This window comes from Bos indicus x Bos taurus, chromosome 2 (genome assembly GCF_003369695.1).
Source record: "Bos indicus x Bos taurus breed Angus x Brahman F1 hybrid chromosome 2, Bos_hybrid_MaternalHap_v2.0, whole genome shotgun sequence".
NCBI lineage: Eukaryota > Metazoa > Chordata > Mammalia > Artiodactyla > Bovidae > Bos > Bos indicus x Bos taurus.
Genome location: NC_040077.1, coordinates 46,833,769 through 46,846,167, shown reverse-complemented (window position 1 = coordinate 46,846,167; position 12,399 = coordinate 46,833,769). Strand labels below are relative to the sequence as shown.

General features: G+C 41.9%; 1 protein-coding gene across 3 annotated transcripts in view; it reads left to right on the top strand.

Moving 5' to 3' along the window:
- The window catches only part of LYPD6B (LY6/PLAUR domain containing 6B), a 233,819-nt gene extending 225,193 nt beyond the window's left edge, over nt 1-8,626 (top strand). For all 3 annotated transcript variants that reach the window (XM_027561212.1, XM_027561192.1, XM_027561202.1), the window contains 2 exons: nt 2,460-2,590; nt 7,899-8,626. In XM_027561212.1, coding sequence (XP_027417013.1) covers nt 2,460-2,590; nt 7,899-8,063 — 296 coding nt within the window. In that variant the 3' untranslated portion in view covers nt 8,064-8,626. The remainder of the gene's footprint in view (nt 1-2,459; nt 2,591-7,898) is intronic.
- The last annotated feature ends 3,773 nt before the right edge of the window (nt 8,627-12,399 follow it).

The window sequence follows — 12,399 nt, the reverse complement described above, 5'->3', positions numbered from 1 at the left end:
CTGGGGACCTCTATGGGCCTGAGAATCTTATGCTCTAAATTAGACAGATGACTATGACATTTGCATGGACAGTATTGTTCATTACTTCTTTTCAAGAATAATTATGAAGATTTATTTTTCTTAATGTTCTCTTCAGCTCTCAAGAGTGTGTGACTGAATTGTGCTTTTGAGTACATGTGTGTCTGTGCATGTATTCTTTTGGGGATTTGTTTCTACATTTTCACAGATGTTTATTTCAATGTTTGCCAGGTAGGCAGATGCCTCTCCTTATTAGCTTGTGTGAGAGGGCTGGTAAAATTCTTTAACCATTTGCTTTAAATTTCCCCGAGAACTGGGAGGGGGAAGGGTTTGGAACAGCAGTAGCTTGGGGCATTGATGTCCAGCCTCTTTATGACTGTCGCCCATTCTTTTGAATTGTACCAAACGCTGTTCAAGAGAAGGGAGCAACCAAGGATGAGATGGTTAGACAGCATCACTGACTCAATGAACATAAGTTTGAAACAACTCTGGGAGATGGCGAAGGACCTGAAAGCCTGGTGTGCTGCAGTCCATGGGGTTGCAAAGAGTCGGACATGACTGAGTGATTGAACAACAACAAAACGCTGTTTCTACTAATTCTGTACATGTTCCAATTTGTAATACATTAATCAAAGCCACTTTTAAGGGAACTTGCATGGGCATTTCTGGGTTTTAGAACTTTGTTGAAACATGGGAGCAAAAGAGGGATGCTGCAGTTTTCTGCCTCCAAGAAAATGTCAGGGAGGGGAGATAGGGGTCTTCCCTATCCACCCTGAAAACCTGACTCATAGAGAGAGGGACACGAGATGACCCTCCATTCCAGCGTGTATGAGTGTACACCAGCCAAGCCCGCAAAACAATAATCATCTGGAGTTCTGAGGCTGTAACTGCTTACCTTTCAGCTTGTCATTATCAACGGGAGTGAGAGTCAGCCATTTCTTGGGACAAACAGGCCTGTGGCTGTTGTTCTTTGTCATCTCAGGTTTCCTTTATAGCTCTGCTGCTGCCATCAGCAGTGGCGTTAAAAGAGAGTCTCTAGGTAACAAAACATGACAAGAATGACACGTCTTATTTTGTTTACCCGGTTCTTACTCTGACTTTATAGGGCTGCTTTAGGCTGTGTGACAGACTCTGAACACATGCACCTACCAGTTTTTGATTCTTTGTCTGGAGTACAAATTGGAATGCCTTTCAGAACATGGAGTGGTTCTCTCTCCTTCTGAGTCCCAGTCAGCTGCTCTTGTAGAGGTGCTCTGCTGACACTCAGCTCGATGCTGAGTGTACAGAGAGGCACAGTTATGTGCTGGTGGAGAGCACAAACCCTGGAAAACCACCTCCACAAGAATCTCATCTTCCATCACTTTCTACCCATGTGACTGTGAGCCTCAGTGTTTTATCCGGGAAATGAGGATAAGATACTATGACTTATCTTAAGGCCTATTGTGAGGACTGAATGAGTGAATGCATATTAGAAGAGTGCCTGGTTGGTGGTACACACTTAATGTGCATTTGCTGTTGCTAACATGAAAGCTTACAACAAGTCTATCCAAATGCCAGTGCACTTACCCTTTTGCTAAAAAGAAAGTAAGCTCAAAGGCTGTCACATGACTTGTTCACTTGTGACAGAGGCAGCTCTCTAAGTCCTGTCTTCTCAACTTTAGTCGAGTTTTCCTCCTCCCTGCCCCTACTTTTTGGCAACTGCTGCTTTAGTCCCTTCTCGGTAAACTAAGAAGCATTTCATTGGCCTGAGATATCTAGAATACGAGGCACAGAACTAAAGTAGAATGTCCCAGAATAGTGAGTGAAATCAGTTTCCTGAGAGACCTCTTAAGTAATAAAATGTGAATGGTTAAAAGTAACTTTGTATGAAAATGAACTAGCCAAGCAGAGGAGGACAGAGAAGGTAAGAGAGACCTAAAGAGGAAGAGAAAATACAGAAATACTTTGGGGAAAAATCACACACGTTGGGAGGATTAAAGCCTAAAGAACTAGATGAGTAAGGAAAGCGCCTTGGCGTGTAAGTCGAAGCTCCTGCTTTCACTCCAGTTTGCCACATGGCCTATTAGTATATAAAGAAACAATGAAACAGGAAGAGCTATGGCCCACTTCCTTTTTACATTTGTAGTTTTCATTTTATTTTAGAGTTACAGAACATGTGCTTCAGAGGGAGAGAGAAAGATACTGCCATTTTCTTATGAGCAGACCTGGAGTTTTGATGAGTCTTGTTCAGTTTTTTTCTCAGCTGTACCTTGCACCAAAGGATAACTGCCCATTTGTATTCATTTTAAAAATACACATACTTCAGAAGCTAGTAGCTATTCAGAAAAACCGCCTAGAAACTTAAGGATCATCCCGAATTTTAGTCATTTCTTAAGTGATTGTTCAAAGTTTTTGTGTGTATGTGATGTAAAATGTGAAATTGATTTTTTCCCCCTGCCTAGATACACAATACTGTTTGACAGTACATCACTTTACCAGTCATGGAAGAAGTATATCCATCACCAAAAAGTGTGCCTCCAGGAGCGAATGTCATTTTGTTGGCTGCCACCACAGCCAAGATTCTGAACACACGGTAAGGAGTGTATGTGTAAAGTTATTGTCCAAAAGTTTCTTGATGGATGGTTGTATATAGAGGCAGGATGGATAAATAGTATGTCAAAGGTGTATACTTTGAGAGACTCCTTTACACTGATACAATGGAGATGAAAGAAGGTGAAGACTTTCTGTCCATCAAACAGTATCATTACTAAAAATAAATGACAATTCTCAGACTCCAGAGACGCTAGGGTCTTGACCTTGGACTTTGGGTGCGTTGCCTGAAGTAAGCTCTGGAATTCCAGGAGTAAACCATCCCTGCATGAAAGGATGCCCAGTGCTACAGAGCCCAACTTATGTATTTTGTTTACGGCCAGAAATCACCAAGAATGCTACACAGAGAGGGTGCAAAGAGGAAAATGGTGACACCTTTTATAAAGGAAACCTTGTCTTACTGCTTCTGCTTAGATGAAGTGAGAGTCTGAAAGATTAATCCCAGCTTATTATGATGAACTACAGGTAACAGTTTAGATCAATTGGTTGCTTCAGTTTTCTCATTCTACCATTTTAAATGAGCATTTGACTCTTTTATATGCCTGGAATCCTGAAATGTTTGAGAAAAAAATTACTTAACAGTATATTAATCTCATGAGATCTTAGAATTCAGTTTAGCCTATACATACATAAAGTGGTCCTGACACCAGTGGCTTTTATAAAAAGTGTTATTTTAGTATAGTTGATTTACAACGTTGTATTAATTTCTGCTGTAGAACAAAGTGATTCAGTTATACTTTGTCATATTCTTTTCCATTATGGTTTATCACAGAATACTGAATAGAGTTCCCTGTGCTACACAGAAGGACCTTCTTATTTATCCATCATATATATAATAGTTTGCATCTATCTCAAATTCCCACTCCTTCCTTCTCTTACCCCCTTGGCAACCACTAGTCTGTTTTCTATGCTTGTGACTCTGTTTTGTAGATAAGTTCGTGTGCTGACCACTAGTGGCTTTTAGCTCTGGCTACACAGGAGAATTTCCTGGGGAGGTTTTTATAGGCTCTGGTAGGGGGGTGGCCAGAGAAGGCAATGGCACCCCACTCCAGTACTCTTGCCTGGAAAATCCCATGGATGGAGGAGCCTGGTAGGCTGCATTCCATGGGGTCGCTAAGGGCACGACTGAGTGACTTTACTTTCACTTTCATGCATTGGAGAAGGAAATGGCAACCCACTCCAGTATTCTTGCCTGGAGAATCCCAGGGACAGGGGAGCCTAGTGGGCTAACGTCTATGGGGTTGCACAGAGTCGGACACGACTGAAGTGACTTAGCAGCAGCAAGGGGGTAGCGATGGGCAGACTCAGACTGACTGAAACAGAACTTCAGAGTGAGGTCCTGGGCATCAGGATTTTTTTGGTAAGCTTCCTCAGGGTGATTCTGATGTGCAACCAAGATTGAGAACCACTGAGATAGATACTTTATCCTGAAAGCCTCTGTGAATGTCTGGGTTTATCAGGTGGAGGTGTTGTACCAGGTATTATGACAAGAGCATGCTTCTCTTGAGACAACCTTGTGCTGTGAGAGAGCTAGCGTTTTTCACCAGTCAGCAACCAGATTAGCAAGCCAGTGTCACTGTAAAGATAGGGATGAGGCATTAGTATAGACAATAGAGTCATAATTATCCCCTAACAAGTAGTACTGAGAAGGAAAATCAATGACTAATCCACAAGGTTCCTAGCTTTCCTTTTTGTTCCAGTGTTTCCCCTTGCAAACCTTCAGAAGATTTGTTGACTCCATTAAACAGTCTTACTCCATTTGCCTTTCTCTTGCTTATGCTTGGGTTGATGTAGATAAATCTCAGTTAAAGTGAAAAGACTCTCAAGATGGTTTTTACTTTGAGGTCAGTTGTGGGGAAGGGTGCCCAAGGGCCTGGATGACTCATAGATCAAAAACCAACTCAGTTCTGTCCTCAGAGCAGTTTCTAACCTCCTGATGTTTGCACTTCAGTTACTGTCTCACTTAAGAGACCACCCCCAAGCCAGAACTGCCCAGCCAAGCCTGTCCTAAATTCTTGAAAAGTTCCACTTAGAAAAATTACAGTATGAAAATTTACCCAGTAGGAGACAAAATGGTGGAGTAGAGGATGTGAGCTCACCTTTTCTTATGAAAATCCCAAAAGCACAGGTAAAAGCTGAACAAGCATAGACAAAACATGCTGGAACCTACCAAAAAAGATATCCTACAACCCAAAGACAGAGACACAACGAGATGGTAGAAGAGGTGCAGTCATGGTTAAAAATCAAATCCCATACTGGCCACATGGGCAATCCAAACTGAAAAATTATTAGAGACGTTCTCTCACAAGAGTGCAAGTCCTGAGCCCCACATCAGGCTCCCCTGCCTGGCAAGGGGAGTTTGGCAATGGAGGAGGAGCCCCCAGAGAATCACTGGCCCCTTTGAAGGCCAGGGCTTCCCTAATGGCTCATTGGTAAAGAATCTGCCTGCAAAGCGGGAGACCCAGGTTCGATCCCTGGGTTGGGAAGATCCACTAGAGGAGGGCATGGCAACCCACTCCAGTACTCTTGCTTGGAGAAGTCTGTGGATAGAGGAACCTGGCAGGCTACAGTCCATAGGGCAGCACAGAGCTGGACACGACTGAAGCAACTACGCAGCAGCAGTGGAGTTAGTTTGTCTTAAGAATTCCACTGGACTGGGGGAAAAAGAAACTGTACTCCTGGAGGGCACACAGATGGCCTTGTGTGCACTAGAACCCAGGGAAAAAAGCAGGGACCTCTTAAGGGCCTGAGCCAGACCTACCTACTGGTTTTGGAGGGTCTCCAGCCTAGGCAGGGTGTGTGTGTGGGTCACTGCAGGGACGCAGACACTGGCAGTGGTAGTTCTGGAGAGCACTCACTGGCATGAGCCCTCTGGAAGGTCACCAGGTCAGAGAGAAATTAAAAACACAATCCCATTTACCATCAGATCAAAAAGAATAAAAATACCTAGAAATAAACCTACCCAGGAGGCAAAGGACTTGTACTCTAAAACTATAAGATACTGATGAAAGAAATTGAAGAGGACACAAACGGATGGAAAGATATACCATGTTCTTGAATAAGGAGAATCAGTGTTGTCAAAGTGACTCTACTACCCAAGGTAATATACAGCCTCAGTGCAATCCCTATCAAATTACCAATGGCATTTTTCACAAAACTAGAACAAAAAAATTATTTTGTATAGAGACACAAAAGGCCCTGAGTAGCCAAAGCTATTCTGAGAAAGAAAAGCTGAAGGAATCAGGCTCCCCAACTTCAGACTACACTGCTACAAAACTACAGTAATCAAAACAGTATGATACTTGCACAAAGCCAGAAATATAGACCTATGAAAAACCTAGAAATAACAAGAGAGCCCAGAAATCAACCCATGTACTCATGGTCAATTAATCTACAACAAAGGAAGTGAGAATATACAATGGAGAAAAGACAGTTTCTTCAAAAAGTGGTGCTGGGAAAACTGGTCACTCACATGTAAAATCATGAAAGTAGAATATTTAACACCACACACAAAAATAAACTCAAAATGGATTAAAGACCTAAATGTAAGATTGGATACTATAAAACTTTTAGAGGAAAACATAGGAAGAACACTCTTGAACACAAATCACAGCAATATCTTTTTGGATCAATATTTAGAGTAATGGAAACAAAAAAACCCAAATGGGACCTAATAAAACAAAAGCTTCTGTACAATAAAGGAAATCATAAACAAAATGAAAAGATAACCACAGAATAGGAGAAAATATTTGTAAATGAAGCAATCAACAAGGGATTACTCTGTAAAATATACAGACAGCTAATGCAGCTCAATATATATATAAAAAAACACACAATCAAAAAATGGGAAGAAGATCTAAATAGACATTTCTCTGAAGAAGACATACAGATGGCCAAGAGGCACGTGAAGAGGTGCTCATTACTACTTATCAGAGCAATGCAAATCAAAACTATAAGTTATCACCTCATACCAGTCAGAATGGCCATCATCAAAAAGTCTACAAACAATGAAGGCTTGAGAAGGTGTGGAGAAAAGGGAACCCTCCTATACTGTGGGAATGTAAATTGGTCCAGCCACATGGAGAACATTATGGAGGTTCCTTAAAAAAAGCTAAAAATAGAGCTTCCATATGATTTAGCAGTCCCACTCCTGGGCACATATCCAGAGGAAACCGTGGTTTGAAAGGATATGTGCACCCCAGTGTTCATTGCAGCACTGTTTACAATAGCCAGGACATGGAAGCAACCTAGCTGTCCATCAGCAGAGGAATGTATAAAGATGTGGCATATATATATATATACACACACACACACACACACAATGGAATGTTACTTCGACACTAAAAAAAAAGATATTATGCCATTTGCAGCAATAAGGCTGGGCCTAGAGATCATCATACTAAATGAAATAACTCACAGAGAAAAACAAATATATGATATCACATATGTAGAACCTCAAAAAATACATAAATGAAGTTATTTACAAAACAGACTTTGAAAACTTATGGTTACCAAAGTGGAAAGATGGAGGGTAAAATGGAAGCTTGGGGCTGACGTATACACACTACTATGTTTTATTAGTAGATCGCCTACAAGGATTTACAGTATAGAATAGGGAACTCTGGTCAATATTCTGTAATAACCTATACATGGGAAAAGAATTACATGTATAATTGAATCACTTTGTGCTACCTGAAACCAACACAACATTGTTATTCAACTATACTCCAATATAAAATAAAAATTTTTAAAGAAAACTTACCTGTTTAAATATTCAGACATATTCTTAGTGGCTGCATAATATTAAAATGTTCGTAGCTATAATTCATCTACTTCCCTATTAAGAATACTAGGCAGCTTTTAATATTTCTCTAAATAAAAACCCACATAATCTTTGTGGTGCACATTACTAGATTGATTTATATAAAGTTCTTGATAAAGATTACCAAATTACTCCCCAGAAAGACTGAAGCAATTATAGTCTCAGTAACAGTGTTTGAGAACTACGTCTTGGACCCAAGCTCGCATACTTTTTGGAAATCTTTGTTAGGCTAAAAGGTATATTTTCAAATTTATAATTTTTACTCTCAAACAGTAAACATTTAAAAAATAAGATAGCCTTTTTCTCTTGTAAGTAAGTCATTAGTCTTTTGAAAAATTTTGCACTTAAAATTTATATACTCAGATAAAAAAAATTCTGTCCTCAGAGCTGGAGAAGGTTTTTCTTTGACCCTCCCCTCTTCTTCCCATTATTCACTGGCTCTTCCCCTCTCCTCTTCCTTTTGTAACAGGAGTGTAGGTCTTGCTGTGAGGGGATGATCTGCAATGTTGAGTTACCCACCAACCACACGAATGCGGTCTTCGCTGTGATGCACGCTCAGAGGACGTCTGGTAGCGGTGCCCCTGCGCTCTACCTACCGGTGCTGGCCTGGGCCTTCGTGCTCCCGTTGATATAAGGCCACCTTCCTGGGAGAGGCAGAGACCCGTCCTCTGAAGCACAAGCTAACAACTGTAAAATGGTGAACTTTGAAGACCAATCTCTTCAAGATTGAAGGATGCACATTGGACCTCACAGCAGAAGCCAGCTGTTTGCTTAGCTCAGATGCTCCTTCAGGAGACCACAAGAAAGGGGACTTGGCAGAGACTGAGTGATTATGTAGCTGTTAGGTTTCTTGATCAAAAGGGGGCTGCATTTTGTCTCTTCTGCAAGGAGGGTCCTGCCAGCATCTACCACAGGCAGGTTCAGCAGCCTGTGTTGTCCCCGCCAGACCAGACCTTTGGGGGAAAGGACTCTGACCTGATTGACTCCTTCAGGGGCTGCTGGAACAGACCCTCTAGATTCTGTGATTGGCTCAGAGCATCTCTGTGAAATCTAATCCTTCCCTGGAGAGAAAGCAGTTTCCCCACTGAGGGTGAAGTAACGAGAAAGCCCACTATAGGAAGGAAACTTCCAGTTGAACTAATATGAAACCTATTTGCTAATTGTGGGGGGAAATAAAGCTTTTAAATTATAAGTGTAGAATGCATGCTTATGTGTTTCTTGGCTGATGTGGAGACCTCAGATGAAACACATTAACGAGTGTCGTAAAGGAGGCCAATTTAAGTTGATCATGCACCACAGGTGCTCTCTTCTGGCTTAAAGTATGCAAGTCTATGCCAAGGTGACTTAATTTTTTCTTGGGGGGGAAGAACCCTTCTAAGGATGTCAAATGCAGAATTAGTGAACTGAGAAGGTGAGGAAACCTCCCTGGGCAAGGAGGGTGATACCTTATCACGTGATGGATCCTCAGAAGTAGCAGTTTAGGAACTTCCCTGGTGGTCCAGTGGTCAAGACTCTGTTCTCCACTGCAGGGGGCATGGGTTCCATCTCTGGTTAGGAAACTGAGAGCCTACATGCTGAGCAGCATGGCAAAAAATTAAAAACAGAAAAAAGCAGCTTAAAGACAGAGAAACTGGTGACAGTGTCCCTCTCCCAGTCAACCTGTCTCAATGGGAGGACCATCAAGAGAAACTTTCTAAATCCATGCTAAAATGTCTGGTCCCCTGTCTTCTCTTTCATTCTTATAACACAGTCCTAGACTTTCAAAGGAGCACCTTCCGTTTCTAGAATCCTAATTTCTCGCCTTTACACTTTGGAGGGACCTTTAAACACTCTGCCTTTATATGTATAGTGAGAAGTTAGTGGAGTGTTTGTTGTTTTGTTTCTCAGTAGAGCATCTACCATTAGAATGCTGAGTGCCCCACAGAATCCACTAATGACGGTGTCCTTGCCACACTGGCTCATCCATGATGGGGGTCGGCCATGGATCAAATACATCCCGCCACTCTTAGTCTGCCCAACTCTACTAACAAATATTCTGTTGCCCTGGTGTCTTCAACTCAAACATGTATCCTCACAGTTCTGGAGGCTCAGAGATCAAGATCAAGGTACCAGCAGATCTACTGTCTAATGACAGCCCTCTTCCAGATTTGTAGACTGGCCTTTTCATATGTGCTCAGGACAAAGGGTGAAGAGTGAGCATAAGGATTCTAATCGCATTTATGAGGCCTCCACCTGAATGACCTAGCATCCCCCAGAAGCCCTACACCCAAATACCATCACATTGCGGCTTTAGGCTTCAACACGTGAATTTGGACTTCCCTGATGGCTCAGACAAGTAAAGAACCTGCCTGCAATGCAGGAGACCTGGCTTCAAACCCTGGGTCAGCAAGATCCCCTGGAGAAGGGAAGGGAACCCACTCCAGTATTCTTGCCTAGAGCATTTCATGGACAGAGGAGCCTGGCAGGCTACAGTCCATGGGATTGAAAAGAGTCAAACACGACTACCACCACCATGTGAATTTGGGGGAGAAACAAATATTCAGTCCATAGCAACCCCCCTAACCACACCTATTCACTTACATGTTGTCTACAGGCTTCCTTCTTGCTACAACACCAAGGATGAGTAGAGGCAGCCGAGAGCACATGGCCTGTGAAGCCTGGAAGGTCTGCTAGTTTGCCCTTTGCAGGAACAGTGTGCTGACCCCTAGCCTCTGAAATGGCAGAAGTCCATGGGGAAAAAGCTGCTTGCTGTGCACGGGCTGTGGTGCTCATGGCGGTGACTTGGCCTCTGCACTTGTTTACCAGATCACTTCCTTATGTGCATCCATGAATTTTTCTTCATTTTGATTGTTCTATTCCTTTGATTCAGCCTCTTAGTAGTTATGTGCTATTGTCAGGTGCTAAGCTGTATATGTTTCTTCTCGACCCTGATGCAGTGGGAGTGTCTCATCTTAAAGCTCTTTACCTTCCAATAAAACAGGGAGGAGACAGATGTCATTACCTCCCTGTCTCTGGCCAAACCAGAGACTCACCTGGAAGCAGCAGTTTGGAAGTCTGATGTAGATCTATCTTGCCTTTCACTCAGCACCTTGAGGTATTTGAATTTTCATAGCTATGCTTGTTTGAAATTAATTATATATGACTTCAATTGAAACATTTTAAGAGCATCTTTGGTGGGTGTCTTTTTATTCCCCAGGGTTTCTTTTGTCTGAGAAGTTGATGAATTGTCTGGTAAAAAACCATTAGCAGACAGTACTTCTTTTTCTTCTGTCTAGATTAATGAATTTTCCTCTGTGTTTTTTATTTTTCTTTCCCAAGGAAACATCTTAATTTTCTCTTCTTCACCCCACATATGTTTTCATAGATTGCCCTCCTAACCACCTCTCCTCTGAGCATTTAAAATAGTTATCCTGAGCCAAAGAGAGAACACGCAGAGGAAACAAACTGCAAAGACAGCCAAGTGAATAGGGTGCCAGATTTACAAATAAAAGCATCAGATGTCCCATCAAATTGGAATTTCAGATAATTTTTTAGTGTAAGTTATTCATGAACTCATAAGTCTGACTTATCTGAGGCAATGTTTTCAAGTCCTTGTAATCAGAATTTTCTGGCCAACTTCAAAATAAGACAAATTCTAAGGGCCTTCTGGAGATGTTGACTCAGGAGATGGGATGGAGCCCATGCCTAATCCCAATAATTAGATGTTAAATAAGCAGCTCCCAGATGACTGTGATGCTAGGTGTGTTACCCTTGATCTAAGAGGTTTACTCCTTCTTCAGAAGCCCAGTCCGTGGTCACATAATAAGTGCTAATGAATAATAAACCTGGGTTGGAGTTGTGGTTCTCAGTGTGGTCTCTGGACCAGCAGCATAGGCATCACCCGGGAATTTGTGAGAAATTCAAATACTCAGCCTCCATTCCAGACCTACTGAATCAGAAATGCCAAGGGGTCAATTTGGGTTTTAATAAGGTTTCCAGGTGCTTCTGATGCACACACTAGTTCAAGAACCACTGGACCAGAGAAGTGCTTCCTAAATGTCTTCGTAAATAGGTCCTTGGTGGGGGCATGGAAATTACTCAGGGAGTTTATATTTAAAGACGAAAACTGGACTCACAGACCGCAAATCCAGAAAGTCAGATTCTTTTTGTTAGAGTTGAATCAGAAAATCTGTATTTTTAGTAAACTCCTCACATGATCTGATACACAGCCACTTTTGGAGCCACTACACCAGAGAATAAGAGATGGGGGTGATGTTAGTGAACAGAAGCCCCAAACCTTTAACACTTGACCTTGAAATCCCGATGCATTATAAATGGACTCTATGTGGGGTCTCCAACGTAATTGTTTTAAAACTAGAATCCAAGAATCTAATCAGAGTCCATTTGCATGGATTTTTTTAGTCCATTACATAGTGACTTAGAATGGCCAAGTGATCTAGACCTCAGATTAATTTCATATGCCCCCTAATGAACAAGAAGATGAAGAGTACCTTGTCAAAATGTCCCGTGAGAACTGGGGTAGTGGAGGCAGGAAAGGAGAATATGTAGATTTGTTCTTATAAAAAAGACAGGGGGATTAGTTATGAATACGAGGAAAGTATGGGGGAATGACGTGTCAAAGTTCCATTTTGAATATAACTACATTCTAGAATAAATCTTGAGTTCCTGTCCATCATTCACTTTCTGAAAAGAAAAAAGTTGTACAGAACACATCTTTTCCCTGCTGTGTCTAAACTCTCCCTAAATCCAAACCTGACTGAGGTTAGCAGCCAGAAATTACAGGCATTGTCTTCTGTACAGTCTTCATTCTGCTGTGTCATGCGCTGTGTAAAACACATCTCATAAGAAAAGAGAAAGAGGTGGGTTGGTTTCTCTTTCTCACTGGGAGAGGACTTAAAAGCTGTGCAAAGCATGAAATGAGCAGCATGAACCAGCATGGGCTTGGAAAGTGAGGTGTGGTGTGGAATTGG